At 51.3% G+C, this 17,444-nt stretch overlaps 1 protein-coding gene across 14 annotated transcripts in view; it reads right to left on the bottom strand.

The window, feature by feature from the left end:
* Positions 1 to 5,832: 5,832 nt before the first annotated feature.
* C1QTNF1 (C1q and TNF related 1) overlaps positions 5,833 to 17,444 on the bottom strand; it is a 39,229-nt gene continuing 27,617 nt past the window's right edge. For 11 of the 14 annotated variants that reach the window (XM_077968987.1, XM_077968986.1, XM_015120356.3 and 8 more), the window contains 3 exons: positions 11,513 to 11,684; positions 8,946 to 9,085; positions 5,833 to 8,106 (listed from right to left, as the gene is read on the bottom strand). In XM_077968987.1, coding sequence (XP_077825113.1) covers positions 7,556 to 8,106; positions 8,946 to 9,085; positions 11,513 to 11,670 — 849 coding nt within the window. In that variant the 5' untranslated portion in view covers positions 11,671 to 11,684 and the 3' untranslated portion in view covers positions 5,833 to 7,555. 14 annotated transcript variants of the gene reach the window in all.

Here is a 17,444-nt window from a genome sequence, read left to right as displayed (position 1 = left end):
GTGAGCCGAGATCACGCCACTGCCTTCCAACCTGGGCAACAGTGCAAGACTCCATCTCAAAAACAAAGCAAAGCAAAACAACAAACAAAAAACAGTTTGTCTCCCCAAAAAGAAACCAAGTAGCAGTCATATTCTAATCCCCCCACCACACACAAGCAGCCTTGGAAACCTCTCGTCTGCTTTCTGTCTCCATGGATGTACCTCCCCCAGAGGTTTCATATAAATGGAATCCCACAATATGTGGTCTTTGTGTCTGGTTTCTCTCACACAGTGTAATGTTTTGAGGTTCATTCCATGCTGTAGCATGCATCACTAATGCATTCCTTTTATAGCCAAATAATATCCCATCATATGGACACACCACATTTTATTTATTCCATTACCCACCGATGGACATTTGGGTTGTTTCCATTTTTTTGGCTATTATGAATACTGCTTGGAACATTGGAGCACAAGCTTTAGTGTGGGAGCTTGTCCTTATTTCTCTGGGGTATACACTTAGTGGAAGTACTGAGTCATGTGGCAACTCTATGTTTAACATTCTGAGAATTTTCCGACTGGTTTCCAAGATTGTTATTTTCTTACTGGCGACATCCGTTGAGAACCGCCACCAAATTCACCAGTGTTCTAGGCCTGGATTCCTCCCTATGTCTCTCACCTTCCCTCTGGGTTCATTTTCTCTCAGCGCAGGTTTTCCAGTGACAGATTCCCCCAATTTTTGTTCGTTTGAAAAAGTATTTTTAAAAATATTTTAATTGGAAATAGAACTGAGATGGACAGTTATTTCTAGCCCTTTAAACATTCCATTCTGCTATCTTGTGGCTTCTGCTCTTTTGCTTGTATTTGTTCGTTCTCTCGTTGCTATAAAGAACTGCCTGAGACTGGGCGATTTATAAAGAAAAGAGGTTTAATTGGCTCACAGTTTTTCAGGCTGTAGAGGAAGCATGATGGCTTCTGGAGAGATCTCAGGAAACTTTCAATCATGGCAGAAGGCAAAGGGAAGCAGGCTGGTCTTGCATGGCCAGAGCAGGATGAAGAGAGATGGAGAAGGTGCCACATATTTTGACACAACTGGATCTCGTGAGAATTCTATCACAAGAACAGGGGGACTCAAGGGGAACCCACCCCCATGACCCAATCACCTCCAACCAGGCCCCACCTCCAACATTGAGAATTACAATTTGACATGCTTGGGAGAGGACACGAATCCAAACCACAGCAGAGCTCAGTTGTCATACTTACTATCACTCCTGTGAAAGAAAATATTTTCCCCTCTCCTTTTAAGACTTTCTCTTGGTCTTTGGTTTTTAGCAGTTGTACCATGATATGCCATGCTGGCTGTGACCTTGGTTTTATTTGTCTTGCTTGGGATTCACCGAGTTTCTTGAATCTGTACCTTAGAGAATGATCAATTGAGTGACTTTTCTCAGCTATTTTATCTTCCAGTATTTCTGTTGCCTTGTCTCTCTCGTGTCGCCTTCTGGGACTCCAGTTGCACATATATTGGGCCTTCTTCTTGTCACTTCTGTACCTTTGTTCTGTGTTTTCATCCCTTTGTCTTTCCATACTTCTTTCTAAATATTTTCTTCTGATTTCTCTTCTAATTCACTGATTTTTCTCTTCAGCTCTGTACAGTATGATGGCATATTTATCCACCAAGTTCTTAGTTCCTTTTTTTTTTTTTTTTTTTTTTTTTTTTTTTTGAGACAGGGTCCCACTCCGTACCCCAGGCTGGAGTGCAGTGGTACAATCTTGGCTCACTGCAGCTTCCACCTCCTAGTTTCAAGTGATCCTCCTGCCTCAGCCGCCCAAGTAGCTGGGACTACAGGCATGTGCCACCATGCCTGGATAGTTTTTGTATTTTTTTGTAAAGATGGGATTTTGCCATGCTGCCCAGGCTCTTAAATTCATTTGTTTTTTACTTCTAGAGTTTCCATTTGCTTCTTTATTATCATCACCACCATTAAAGTTTTCTGCCACAAATATCAATCCTTTTTTTACCTCCCTGAATGTAGCAAGCATAGTTATTTTATATTTTGATTGTGATAACTCTAAATGGTAAGAGTTTTTTCCTCCGTGTGGTAAACATTTAATACATTCTTGTGGAATATCTTAGTAAGCAGGATCTCAAGTTGCATGGAGAACTAACTTAGTGGCTATGTCAATTGATCGGTTGGAACATTTCCTGTCTTTAGGCAAGGAGGTTTCCAAATTTTCCAGAGCATATGGACTTCTAATCCTATCTGTAAAAGTGTCTAAAGCGGAAATTCCTTGTCCTTGCCTGGCCATCTGCATAATGAGATATGGGCTCACTCCATTCTGCCCTAGGAAGGGCTGGATACGGGAGCACTTGAGGTCACCATAGCTTCCCATTCCTGCCCCAGCTGTGGAAGGACTTGAGAGAGGAAGACATGGTCCTCAATTAGTCATTCCTTGTGGAATGCTTCCCCTGGCACCTGCATCAGCCTCCCGCTGACTCTGTGATCTCACCCACCAGTTGATTCAAAAATGCTTGTTTGACATTGTTCTTGGAAAAACTAACCCTGACACTCCCATCCCATCTCACTGGCCCTTGGCCCCTGGCCCCTGTGCCATCATAAGCCAAGCCCAGAACAATAGGACCAACTCTGAAGGTCATGACTCTGGAGCTCCAGGACTTAACCAGCCTTCAATAGAGAAGGCTGAGGCAGCCTGATTTTTTGGTTTTGTGTTGTTTGTTTTTGTAACTGCTGTTTATTGAGATACCATTTACATACCATAAAATCATCCACTTAAAGTGTAGAATTCAATAATTTTTAGTTTGGATTTGCTTATTCTGGACATTTCATATAAATGGGATCATGCAACATATGGTCTTTTTTGTCTGGCTTCTTTCCCTTTGAATAACGTTTCTGAGGTTTACCAATGTTGTAATATGTAACAGCATTTCATTCCTTTTTATTTATTTATTTATTTTTTGAGATGGAGTCTCACTCTGTCGCCTAGGCTGGAGTACAGTGGCGCAATTTTGGCTCACTGCAAGCTCTGCCTCCTGGGTTCACGTCATTCTCCTGCCTCAGCCTTCTGAGTAGCTGGGACTACAGGGGCCCGCCACCACACCTGGCTAATTTTTTGTATTTTTAGTAGAGACGGGGTTTCACCTTGTTAGCCAGGATGGTCTTGATCTCCTGACCTCATGATCCGCCCACCTCAGCCTCCCAAAGTGCTGGGATTACAGGTGTGAGCCACCATGCCCGGCCTCCCGGCTGTCTTCTAAAGAGGTCTCACCATTTTGCATTCCTAACAGCAGTCCCAGTGGTTCCATATCCTCACCAACACATGTTATCATCTGTCTTCTTGACTGCATACTTCCCATTGATTGTAGAGTTGTGTCTCACTGTGGTTTTGACTCACGTTTCCCTGATGATTATACCTGTTCATGTATGTATTGGCTTCTGTATATCTCTTTTGGAGAAGTGTGGGCTGCTTCACCCATTTTTAATTAGATTATTTGTCTTTTTATTATTGAGTTGCAAGAGTTCTTTATATATTCTAGATATAAGTCCCTTATCAGATATATGATTGGCAAATATTTTCTCCCATTCCGTGAGTTGTCTTTTCACTTACTTGATGGTGTCCTTTGAAATACAGAAATGTACGAGTTTGATGATGTGCAGTTGATCTATTTTTTTATTTTGTTGCTTGTACCTTTGGTATCATACCTAAGAAATCATCACCTAATCCAAGGTCATGAAGATGTATGCCTGGGCTTTCTTCTAAGAATTTTGTAGTTTTAGCTCTAATATTTAGGCCTTTGATCCGTGTTTAATTTTTGTATATGTTGTGAGGTAGGGGCCCAACTCCATTCTTTTGCATGTTGGGACATCGACATCTTACGTTATTATTTTCTGTTACATTCTGTTTTTTTAAAATAATCTGGGCAACAATGTCTCATCTTATGGCAGTCATTATGGCCCAATAAAATCAACTTGCCATCACAACACTGCATTCCCACAGTGGACCTTACAGAAAATTATCATTGAGGACTAGTGTGGGTCATGCCCTCCTCATCCCCATGCCTGGCTACAAAAGCTCCTGAAAGTCCTAACATAAGCAGTTCTTTCCCTGGACTGAGTCATCAGTCATTTCTAAGTCCTTTTGCTAAAACACTGATATTTGTATTGCAACTGAGCCTTCCTGACCCTTTACTGAGATGGCTAGCCAATTTCTCATGACCTTGGGACAGGAAACTGGGAGAGGACCCTGTCAAGATCAACTGCTTGGGGAGGGCATCAGGTGGAGCAGATCGCTTGGTACCAAGCATGCAGCTCTTCTGAGAAGGCTGGCCTCTATGTCACACTGCAGTCAAAACCCTGAGAAAGTCCTCAGAAAGGCAAGGACCATATCTTATCTGTCCTTATGCCTCTAGTACCTAGCACACAGTCTGCCACAAAGCAAGAGCAAGGGAAATATTTGGAGGAAGAATGGGTGGAGCATAAATGCCAGCCTGAAAAGATTGGGGGTGGGGGAACCCCAAAGGTAGAGGGGTGTTAAAAGGAGCATGGGGCAGGCCCAGGAGCAGACCCCGCCTCCTTTCCCACGAGAACTTGACCAGCAGGGAAATAGGTATTACACGGTCCACGTGACTTTGTCTTCAGAGAGGGTTGTCATTGGGCACCTGTAAGAAGCTGGCTGGTTCCCTCCAGGCACCTCTGGGAAGGGCACTTAGTCCCTGCTCCCCACTGCCTGGGAAGCGCATCCTCTGCTGAGTGGCCTGAACTCCCCAGAGGTGGGGGCCTGCTCCTTCTCCCACAGAGAGCAGGATTGCAGGGCCCACCTGATCCAATCTGGCCCTAGCCCAGAGCCAAGCATGACCACGTGGCTTCACTCCAGGAGCAGGCAGAAGAAGATCAGCTGTTTGCAGCCTGCTGGCACCAGAGAGAGCAAGGTAGATCCCGTCGGCAGCTGGATCAGGGCCTGGCTTCTAACCCAGTTGGCAAGCAATGGAGAGAAGAATGAACATCTGCTCTGCACCACTGGAGAACAGAGCGGGCTGCTGATGGGTATATTCAAGCTGCAAGCCGTGGTAGTGGTTGAACTGTATCCCCTGAAAAAAGATATGTCCAAGTCCTCATCTCTGGTACCTGTGAATGTCACCTTATTTGGAAATAGTCTTTGCAGATGTAATTACGTTAGGATCTAGAGAGAAGACCGTCCTGGATTTACAGTGGGCCCTAAATATTTACCTGATTCTCTAAATCCTCCAACAAGTGTTATAGTAAGGGAAGGGAGAGGAAGATTTGAGACACTCAGAAGGGAAGGCCACGTGAAGATGGAGGCAGAGCCTAAGGAGATGCAGCCACAAGCCAAGGAGTGCCTGGGGCCACCAAGAGCTGGAAGGGGCAGGAAGGACCCTCCGCTACAGCCTTATGCCACCCATGCCCTAACCCTGGTTTCCACGGCAGCCCTAGGAAAGGAATAGTGTCCAGGCTGCAGAGCCACGGCCAAGCTGCTACCTCCACGGTTTCTCTCCCTCCCGGGGGACAGTATGGTCCTGCTCAGTAGAGCAAGCCCCTGCCTCCCACCCACCTCTCACAAGTGCCCAGACCTACCCAGGCCCCAGGCGTCCGACTTGGGCACACATTCAGCTGCAGTCAACACACGCTCTGGCTGCCCCACCCATGGGAGGCTGCACCCCCAGGAGGAGCGAGGCAACTCAGGGTCCAGCATGTGCCTGCTGGGTGCCAATGTCCCCAGGTATGAAGCTGAGGGCCTCCCAGGCAGGAGTGGACTTTAGGTGGAGAGGAGAAGACGACGACAATTCGGTTTAATGAGCAAACTGACGAGGCAGGATGCTTAAAACACAATTCTGAGTTTAATGTTTTCTGGAAAGAGCTGGGGGAGCTTAAGCAGCAAGTGTGGCACTCTGCTTCCGGGCACGCCCACAGGAACTCGGCTTTCAGAGTCTGACCCGCGGAAGTTCTTTAAAGAGAGACACTTAGGGACCCCAGATCCCGGCAGGCAGGCCCAGAGAGGGAAGCAGGATTAGTCAAAACCAGGTGCGGGATGGGGGAAGGAAGAGCGGCAGTGGAGCTTTGGGGGCCCAGCAAGTAGCAAGAATGACCCTGGGCATCAACGTGGGGTGAGGTGGAGAGGGGTTGTGGGGTTCCTGGAGATCAGAGAACGTGGCGGCCATGGGTAGGGCCAGAGCACCACAGAGACACCGCAGCCCTGCTGCAGGTGGTCCTGAAATTGGCGCAGGGGCTATTGCCTCCCCTGCCACCCAGCTCCTGAGAGAGAATCCTGACCCAGGTGGTTGGGCCGTGCACTTCCTCTTGACTCTGGTCTCAGGACTGAGGCTCACAGAGTCTGAAGAAACAGGCAAGCGTGAGCTTTCCAGCCCCTTCCAGCTCTCCCCTGCTCTGAAGCCTAGAAAAAGCCCCTCTCAGGCTACTGGTCAGAGACCTGGATGAGGGTGGTGGGGGCGGAAAGGGTCTGGATCAGCCTCACTGCCAACCAACACAACACATGTGGAAATGGGGATGCTTAGCCCACGAGCAGACGGGAGACTGCAGTGCTGCATGAGGTGTTTTATAAAAAACAGAAGCCAAGGCCCCAGGGCCTTCTGGGGCTGATTCATGTGGCAGGCGGCACAGAAAGTAGATGCCAGGGTGGCAGTCATGGAGACCCCCGCCAGGGCTCTGGGGTGGCACGGGGGTGGAGCAGAGTCACACATGGATGTACCAGGAGCTCTGCCCCTCATAGAAACATCTGCAGGCCTGGGGGACTCAGGGGTCCCTGGCCGCTGTCAGGAGCCCTTTGGTTGCTTCTACCAGCCTGGAGCCAAGGCAGGGGGCTCAGCTGTCCCTCTGGGAGGCTGACACTTGCGGTCCCAGCCCCGAGCACCCTGCAGCTGTGACTCAGACCAGCTGAGCCCTTGGGCAAGGCCACAGGGATATCAGGGTCCACCTGTCCCTCAAGAAAATTCCCACGTGGCTTAAAAGAATGAAGCCAGAGGTAGTTTCCTGCCCCCAGCCCCTCCCCTGACCCCAGGGCTTTAACTTTGCATCTTCTCTTAAGTGGAGTCTCAACTGAAAAAGTCCCTCTCTTGGGAGCCAGCAGGCTGGCTGGAAAGACAAAAATAACAACGCTTTTCTTTGTCCTCCACGGTTTACTTTGCTCCTTTTGAGACCTTTAGAATTTGCCTAATTATTTCCAAGGACTGGAGCCCCGGGGCTGCACCCTGGGATGCCCTGCCGCCACCCGCGTCTCGCTGTGCGGGCTCCACTTGAGAATGTGTGCCGAGAGGGCAGCGGAAGGTCCCCGAGGGTTCTCGCGGGCCCCCCCGCTCTGGTGATTTCATCTGCCGTCAGCTCTCGCCAGGGGCTGCAGCATCTGGGAGCACCGGTCGCTTTGGCTTTCCGTGCGTGCAGGGCATCTCACTGAATTGGCCAAAGCCAGGGAGGCGGAATCCAGGGATGGGGGAAGAGGCGGTGGGGTCAGCCTGGTGCCGAGCCCTGGGGTCCGCACAGAGCAGGGGTGGAAGGTGGCGAGAGGAAAGGAGGTGGCCGGCCAGCTAGGGCTCAGTGGCGTGCTTGACCAGGTAGCCACTGAAGGTGATGTAGGTGTCCAGCTCCTCGCTGAAGATGGCGTTCTCGCGCTCGCCCTTGTAGAGACGCACCCACACCTGGTCCTGCTCCCGCAGCTCCAGCATCAGGCTCTGGCTTTGCATGATGCTGCGGTCGCCCACCTGCGCGAACAAGATCACCACCTCCTCCTCATTCTTCATGATGTGCAGGTACGTCTCCTTCTGGTTCCAGGTGTGCACGTTGAGGCTAAAGAAGTAGATGCCGGGCACGTAGCAGTAGAACTTGCCAGTGAACATGTTGAAGTGGCTGTAGAGGTTCACAAACTCCGTGTCGAAGATCACCGTCTGGTAGTAGTGGTTGCTGTGCATGGGCTTCTTCCGGCCCACCGAGAAGGCGGCGTAGTGGCTTTTGCACCGCTCCCCAGGGGCCCCCATGGAGCCCTTCTGCCCTTTGGGTCCAGTGTGGCCCCTGGCCCCTGCTGAACCTGTTTTGCCGTATTTCCCTTGGAGGCCTCGATCTCCGCGGTCACCCTTCTCACCTAAAAGGAACGGGAAGACATGTGCTGTTATTGGAGTAATCCGGTGGTGTCCTGAGCCTTGGCTGCTCACGCTCTGGTCCCTAGCGCAGTCCTGATTCGACCTCACAGCCCTGACCTGGCAGAAGCTTCACTCCTGCCCCCAGCCCCCCACCACGGGCAGCTTCCCAGCCTGGCACAGGGGTATTTTGATTCCCAAACTGGCCAAGCAAACAGACTCAACCTCAAGGACGGTTCTATTTTTGCCGAGAAGCAATAATTTTTTTTCCTTCTGGAAAGCCCTGGTTAAAAAAAAAAAAAAAAAAAAGGAACATACAGGTTCGTCCAAAAGCAACGGGCTCTGCGGCCAGACCCACGGCTCGCTCAGCAAATGAACTCCAGATGTCTGGGCCGGCTCAGGATCTAGGCTGCAAGTGTTCCCAGTTCGATTTCACAGTTTGATTTCACGGGGCTGTGCGGGGTTATCTGCCGTGTGCAGGACCGGGGCAAGCGGGTGGCATTTCAGAAAGCAGGCTGGGGCACCAAGCCCCAAATCAAAGGGCCTAGAAGCCTGGCGTCCACATACAACGGGAGGGACGAGGCCCCAAGTAGCCACTGGGCTCGCTCTCCTGCTCTAGGTCCTGCAGGCCCCTTTCCAACCCCTCCTCTTGGGGAGGGGCCAGAGCCTCAAAATCAATCTCCTGTGCCTTCCCCTCTAGATGACAGCCTGCCTGCCTCTGCTCCGTGTCCCGAGGGAGTCCTTCTGCTCTCGCCCAGCCCCACCCTAACGACTCCATCCCTTCCTCCAGATCAGCACAGAGCAGCCCTGGCCACCCCTGCGCTCGTCTTTGCAGCCATCTGACCTTTCAAGATAGTGATGTTGATCTGGGGCACGGCGGTCGCCGGGTACATGGAGGTACCGGGGTCACAGCAGCGCAAGCACCGGGAAACAGGGAGCCCCTCGTCCTGGCTGGGCCTGTATTTTTCATGTTGTTCTTCAGCCCTGAGGGAATAATGCATCACAGTGAAAGTCAGGAACTCTCAGGCCTGGAAACGCTTCTCTCTTCTGCTGCCAGTGGGTCTGGTGTGCCTGACCTGCCTTCTCCCTCTCTCACCTGGGCCCACAAAGCTCTGTGTTCATGCTGGTGGGCTCACGGCCCACTCTGGCATCCTCACTACAGAACAACCCCCTGTGCTTTGTTAAAGGCAATGACGGTCCTGGAAACACGGCAATCAGTTGAGCGCCACGCAAGACGGTGGCTGCTTGGGAAAAATCCACACGTCTAGGAGAGGGTCTTGGGTGACACAAGACAGTGCCAGGACTCCCTATCGTGTATCCATGACGCTAGAATATAACATATGAAGCTGACTCGTCTGTGAATGAGAAGGTTCAACTGGATCTTTAGGATTCCTCTCAGCTGCAGCCGCTGGAGAGATTCTAATGTTTCCAACCTGACATTGGAAGGACCGGCCCACGGGCAGGATGCATGGCGGCGGCTCCTGGCTGCCACCTCGCGGCCCCTCGCGGTATCTTGTGTGCTCTGGCTTGTGGCTCTCCTTGCCCAGGCTGTAGAGCTGCACAGACCCATGGGGGCAGCAAAGTCCCCCTGGATGGGCCAGCCCCTTATCTAACGCTGCTCCCACTTTTACACCCCAGACTATCCAGGAAATGGATCTCTGTGCCCTACATTCAGCTACCCATAAGCCCAGGACTCCCAGACGGACATCTCACCCCCACCTCTCTCCTAAGCCCCAGACCTTGACTTCAAACTTCTCACCAGAAGTCTGCATCTGGAGATGCAACAGGCCCCACAAATGTCATGTGTGCAAAACAAAAACCCCTGTCCCCATCCCTTCGTCTCTGGAATCTTCTCTTTCTGAGATCTGTTCCTGGCATCAGCAGCGGGTGCCCAGGGTGCAGCCTTCAGCGTCACCCCCAACTCCCCCCACCGAAACCTTCAGCAGAGTCCTGGGCCCCCAGCCTCCAGGCACCTCCAGACCTGAGCCCAGGGCCCTCATCGTCTCTGAGGCACCCCTGCCATTTCGACTCTCGCTTGGAATCTGCCTCTCCCCGCACCAGCTCATCTTCTCTGCTGCCTCCCTCCGGCATTCTTCCGAGAACACCGTCCAATTTAAGCTTTCCCATGACCCCTCTTGTTCTTTCTAGGATTTAGTTCAGGTGAGACCCTCCCCAACTAGACCCAGCTGCCTCTAGGCTCAACTGCCCTCCTGTCCTTCAGCCTCCAGCCTCCAGCACTGGGTCTCACCATCCCAAGCCACCCACCAGCTCCGACAAACACTACCAGCCATGCCTCTGCACACCCCATTCCGGCTACCAGGCGGCTTTCTCCTCCTTCGGCACCTGGGAGGCCCCCAGGTGTCTTCAAGGCCTAGTTCACTCCTCTCAGTCTTCCTGGGTCCCGCTCCTCCCTCTCCTGAGCCTGCCTCCAGCATCATGGGTGCACCCCTGCTACAAAGCCCACCACACTGCACTGTCTCTCATGGCTCTGTCTCCCTCTCAGCCTCAGAGCTCCTGGAGTCCAGGACTGTGCCAGTCATGTGTCCCCCGTGCCCGGGGGATGGCCTGACTGATAGGAGGGGCTCAATCAAAGAAAGAGGAGGGAGAGGAAGAAAGAACGGAATGGTGTGACTCAGCCTCAAATCCTGTCCAATCCCATTGTACACTAAAGTTAGCCTGAAGCCTCAAGTATCAAGTCAGCCCAACACTCAAAATAACGAAGAGATTCCAAGCCAGGCCTGAGCTGTCGCTGGGTCTCCAGGACCTCACGCTGGATGCATGGCAGTTGGATAAAGCACTCGGCTTCCCTAGGAAATATCCCAGGTCAGCTGGAGTCTCTCTGTCATTGCAGGTCATAGACACAAAGGTAGATGCCATCCAGAGTCCTTCACAACCTTTCAAGGGAAGCCGACACTTGGCCCGCCCGGTCTCTGCTGTCCTGTCCTGTCCTGCAGTGTGATGAGACACGTGGGTCGTGGACACCAGCTCTTGGTCCAGCATCTCTCCTAAGGCCATGCTCCATCTCTCCCTGCCTCCAAGTGGTGCCTAGAACCCCAGCGGACATTCTCAGCAGACAAAGTGACAATGAAAAGACAAACTGGAGGGTGGATTTGGGAGCTTGGTCTGCTCTTTACTTAAGAAGGCAGCTGCAAAGCCACTTGCAGACCCCGCTCCTTTCGGCTTGTGGTGAGGCTGGACCACTGTCTGCAGTTTCAGGTGAGGTGCCCAAGCCACTGAAAAGAGGAATAGCTCGTCCATCCTGCAGGACCAGCCTCCAGCAGGGCCACGGCTCAGCTTTGGCTTTCTCGCCTTCACATCTCACAGTGAACCAGCTCCCCCGGGGGCCCCGAGCCCCAGGCTCAGCCTGGCCAGAGCCAGAGATCCTGCTATTACACTCTCGTGGCCCCTCACCTCTCAGCATGGTCCGGCGGGGAGGGCAGCTCCTCAGTCCCCTCCCACTCCTGCTGTTCCCCCTGGACATGGGGCACACGGCTCAGGACCGGGCCAGAGGCAAAGGCCAGGAGCAGGCAGTAGTATGCCAGCAAGAGTCCCTGTCCACGGGAGCCCATCTTCCTCCTGGGCCCTGGTGGGAAAGAAACACACAGGGAAGGCACCAAGTTAGGAAGCAGCTGCACAGAGAAACAGCCTGGAAATCAGAGGTGCTTCCCCAGCTTCACGCCACTGGGAAATGCTGCAGTTACACAGCTTCTGGGAGGACAACCACTCTCACACACCCATGCATGCACACACACAACACACATGCATGCACACACAACACACATGCATGCACACACACAACACACATGCATGCACACACACAACACACATGCATGCAACCCACACACATGCATGCACACACAACACATGCATGCAACCCACACACATGCACTCAACACATGCAATCCACACATGCATACTCACATACACTCACATGCAACCCACACATTCACATGCACACAATACACATGATGCCATCCAGAGTCCTTCACAACCTTTCAAGGGAAGCCGACACTTGGCCTGCGCAGTCTCTGCTGTCCTCTCCTGTCCTGCAGTGTGATGAGACACTCACACATATACCATCACATGCACTCACATACAATCCACATGCACACATTCACATCCATGCAATCCACTCACACATGCACATTCACATACATGCAATCCACTCACACATGCACATTCACATACATGCAGCCCACACGCACACATTCACATACATGCAATCCACATACACTCAACACACATGCACACACATGCACAAATTCACATACATGCAATCCACACACAACACACGTGCACACACGCACGCATTCACATACATGCAATCCACATGCTCAACACACGTGCACACACATGCACACATTCACATACATGCAATCCACACACTCAACACACGTGCACACATGCACACATTCACATACATGCAATCCACACACTCAACACACGTGCACACATGCACACATTCACATACATGCAATCCACACACAACACGTGCACACACATGCACACATTCACATGCACGTATACCCACATCACATGCACACTCACATGCACGCATGCATACTCTCAACACGTTCACATGAATGCTCATCCACTCATGCACACATGCGCTCACATGTACACACACCTTCACACGTGCACACACACTCTGCCCCCAGAGCCTCAGCCAGTCAGGCTGGTGTTGAGAGGTTGCTGAGCAAGGTGCTGTCTCTGCCCACCCAGCCTCTCGGGAAGGAGAGTCCATCAGCCGCTGGCCCCACAGACAATTGTTTACCACCCCTTTTAGGACAGTAAGAAAAATCCCAAGTAAGCTTTGAATGATCATCATCCCTTAACTCAAAGCAAAGCTGGCTCAATGACCAGGTCCTTCACCGGTGGGCAGGTGGGTAGGAAGGCAGCTGCAAGCTGCTTTCCAGCCTCCAGGCGGCGCATCAGCGAGTGTCCTTGGCATCTACTTTAGGGACGTGCCAAGCCCAGCCCCGGAGAGCAGTCATCCTTCCAGGAAGCCAACCCCACGTCTCTCACTCCCAGAGTTTTTGGCAAAAGCTTGGGGCAGGACCCTCTTCATCCAGTATTGGGACAGTCCTTCTAGAAAGGGGTGCTCACGGAGGTGGGGAGTCCAGGGAGCCCTCGAGGGTCGGTGCTTGGGCCCACATTAGACGAACGCCCACGTGCCACCCTGTGAGCGGCTCGCTTTCCTCGCCTAGAAATCTGGCATCAGGAGTCACATGCCCAGCCATTTCAGGTGGGCCGAAAACCTCCCCACCGAGGGGCATAGCAACTGTGGTCAACTCTAACCCCTCTTTGTTACCAAAATGTAAAACTCAAGAATGTCTCAGGCCCTATGGGAACACCTCATTCAACACACAGCCACCCAGTGAGAAGATGGGTGAGAAGTGCACGTAATCTCCCAAGGTGCCGGGATTCCAGGTGTGAGCCACCACGCCCAGCCTTTAGTGGGCTCCTGAGTGAGGTCTGAAGGGCTCCCCGCAGAGCCTTCACACCAAGTCAACATTGCAGGGGAAGATCTGGAGCCCAAGGCTCTCGTGATGGAGCCTCCAAGGTGAGAGTGAGGAGAGCAAGGTGGGCCCCCCCGAACCTCTTTCCTCCCGTCACACATACCTACACCCAGTCTTCACCCCACTGCATGACCCCCGCCCATTCCTGCAGTGCCTTAGCTGGAGCCCCCACCTCCAAGTGTCCTACCAACCAGCTGTCCCTCCCATGCGTCAGGGCCCAGAGACCGTCCCCATGACCAAGGGGCTGCTTAGGCCAGCTCCCACCCAAAATCTCTGATACCTCCCACCACTTGCCAAAGAGAGTGTGTATCTGCACATGTTAATTTGTAAAATGCACATCTAAGTTATCTCTCTAGCCATTAGTCTGGTTAGGTTTGAGAACACTTCCTCATTAATAATTTTTATCCCATCACAGATGGCCCCACAATCCTCTAGAGAGACAATATTCATTCATTACTGTACCACATTTGTAAATGAGAAAACAGAGACTTGGAGAAGCTAATTAGCTTAAAATTCTGTTTTGTTTTGTTTTGTTTTTGAGACAGGATCTCACTCTGTCACCCAGGCTGAGTGCAGTGGTGCAATCTCAGCTCACTGCAGCCTCTACCTCCTGGACTCAAGTCATCCTACCTCAGCCTCAAGGAGAAGGGACTGCAGGTGTGCACCACCACACCCAGCTAATTGTTTGTTTTTTATAGAGACAGATTTTCACCATGTTGCCCAGGCTGGTCTCAAACTCCTGGGCTCAAGTGATCTGCCCATCTCGGCCTCCCAAAGTGCCAGGATTACAGGCTTGATCCTCCACGCCAGGCCAAGGCTGATGTTTGAGCAGGGTGGCTGCATTTGAACTCAGACAGGCTGACAACAGATGACAATAAAATCCTGCCCACCATGTCTTCAACACCCAACTCAAGGTCTCATATTCTTCCTGAAGCCTTCCCAGGCCCCTCAACTGGAAAATTTCTCCATCCTCGCTTTTAGGTTTCTTTTTTGACACAGGGTCTCACTCTGCCTCACTGCAGCCTCAACCTTCCAGGCTCAGGCCGTCTGCCCACCTCAACCCCCAAGTAGCTGGGACTACAGGCATACCCCACCAGGCCCAGCTAAATTTTTTTGTTGTTGTTTTTTCGTAAAGACAGGGTTTCACCATGTTGCCCTGGCTGGTCTCACACTCCTGAGCTCAAGCAATCCACCTGCCTTGGCCTCCCAAAGTGCTGGGATCATAGGTGGGCGCCATAATTTTGTTTTTCCTATTGTCTCCTACTGCAGAGAGTTTGTCTAGCCTACGAAAGTCCACTCAGCAGACCGTGGGTAACCTCCTCCAGGGCTGGGACGTCCCCCAGCCAAGCATCCTGCAGCCTCCTGAATGTCACTGGTGCTCAGCAAATACTTGTCAGATTGAATTCTCTAAATTTGTTTATTTCTCTATTTCTGTATTTCCTCTGTTTCTCCTTGGCGCCTTAATAATTACTCTGTTTTTTCCTTTTAAGTGGCAAACTTGTGCCAGTTAAAAGGAAAAGAGATTTTCCTTTCTTTAAACATTTTTTCCTGAACCCCAAATGTTTTATATATATATACACACGTTTACATATATATACACATATACATATACACACACACACACACACACACGTGTTTATTTCAGAGAGGTTGGAAAGTAACTACAAAAGGCATTACAAAGCTACCTTGGCTTATTCTACTCTGTGGTTTCTCAACCCTGGCACCATTGGTGTTTTTTTGTTTCTTTTTTTTTTTTTTTTTTTTTTTTTTGAGATGGAGTCTCGTTGTCACCCAAGCTGGAGTGCAGTGGCATGATCTCGGCTCACTGCAACCTCTGCCTCCCAGGTTCAAGTTATTCTCCTGCCTCAGTCTCCCTAGTAGCTGAGATTACAGGCGTGCGCCACCAAGCCTGGCTAATTTTTGTATTTTTAGTAGAGACAGGGTTTCGCCATGTTGGCCAGGCTGCTCTTGAACTCCTGACCTTAGGTGATCCACCTGCCTTGGCCTCCCAAAGTGCTGGGATTACAAGTGTTTGCCACCCTGATGCCAACCCTGGCACCACTGAGGTTTGGGCCTAGATGATCCCCTGTGATGGGAGGCTAGCCTGTGTGCTGCAGGATGCTTAGCAGTAACCCTGGACTGTCCACACCAGATGCCATTAGCATCACCACCTCTAGTTATGACAATGAAAAATGTCTCCAAACACGGTAATATGCCTGTTCCCCGGGGGCAGAACTGCCCCTAGCTAAGCACCAGCACTTGTTTTTATGTTGGTCTCTCTCTTTCTAATCTAGCAAATGGATTTTCCACACCTTGGTCAGAAGAGATGGGATCCAGGATGCAGCTGGGTTAGGAACAAGGCTGTCACCTGGGCGTGGTAGAGGGGAGGGGGTGGAGCTGGGAAAGCCCAGCAGAGAGCCCCAGGCTCAGGCTGATAGGGAGAAGGCCACTTTGGTGGTGGTAGATCCCCTCAAAAGCCTCCTCTTTGGAGTCAGAGCAAACCTAGACTGAAATCTTTCCTTCTTGAAAAGATCTTAAGAACCATTTTACCAAATCCCACAGCAAAGCCAGCGTCATAACATTATGATCATTTTAGTCACTTTTGGGCAAAAACAGTATTGCCCAACACCTAACCAAACTTGGCTCCAGATCACTATTAGTGATTTCCAGCAAAAATCCCCCTACAGTGGGGAGGCCGTGTCCCAGCAATGTTATCTGGAAGAACGTGTTAGGCAGTTCCAGGAAAGTGCCCCGAGCACATCTTGACCAGTGGTGTGAAACCCACACGAATCCAGATCAACGTGGCCCGGTCTCCAGGCCACATCGCAGTCAAGGCAGCTGAAGACAGTTCCAGCATGACTCAAGCTCTTTACTTGCCTTTCCCAAATCCTGCAAATAAGAGCCAATTTCCATGGTAATTCGGCGACCATTTTCCTCCCCTCCATGTCCCTGAGGACCAGCCACTCTTCAGCGTCCCTTCCCCAACCCCACACCATCCACCTACACCGGACCTTCTCCTGAACAAGAACACATCCCCCTTTACAGGAGGAGGGAGGCCGGAAAAGAGAAACCAGGCTACACACAGGACGGAGAGGAGGACAGGAAGCCTGAGGACACTTCCCTGTTAATTTGTATCCCGGCCAGGCGCCGTGGCTCACGCCTGTAATCCCAACACTTTGGGAGGCCAAGGCGGATGGATCACCTGAGGTCAGGAGTTCGAGACCAGCCTGGCCAACATGGCAAAACCCCGTCTCTACTAAAAATACAAAAATTAGCTGGGCGTGGTGGCGCGGGCCTATAGTCCCAGCTACTCGGGAGGCTGAGGCAGGAGAATTGCTTGAACTCAGGAGGCGGAGGTTGCAGTGAGCTGAGATCACACCACTGCACTCCAGCCTGAGCAACAGAGTGAGACTCTGTCTCAAAAAAAAAAAAAAGAAAGAAAAAAAAATTGTATCCCTTGGTCGTGTGCCGCGGCTCACACCTGTCATCCCAGCACTTTGAGAGGCCAAGGTGGGAGGATTGCTTGAGCCTAGGAGTTCAAGACCAGCCTGGGCAACATGGTAAAGCCCCATCTCTACCAAAAACACAAAAATTAGCCAGGCATGGTGGTGTGCGCCTGTAGTCCCAGTGGCTGATCAAGAGACTGAGGTAAGAGGATCACCTGAGTCCAGGAGGTCAAGGCTGCAGTGAGCCATGATCACACCACTGCACTCCAGCCTGGGTGACAGTGAGACCCTGCAGCAATAATAATAATAATAAATAATAATAAATAATTTTTATCCCTTCACAGGCCTCATGGATCTGTGGTAGATCCTTTAAGGAGA

The sequence above is a fragment of the Macaca mulatta genome, chromosome 16 (genome assembly GCF_049350105.2).
Source record: "Macaca mulatta isolate MMU2019108-1 chromosome 16, T2T-MMU8v2.0, whole genome shotgun sequence".
NCBI lineage: Eukaryota > Metazoa > Chordata > Mammalia > Primates > Cercopithecidae > Macaca > Macaca mulatta.
The sequence above is the reverse complement of the archived record's forward strand: the minus strand, read 5'-3'. Positions and strand labels throughout refer to the sequence as shown.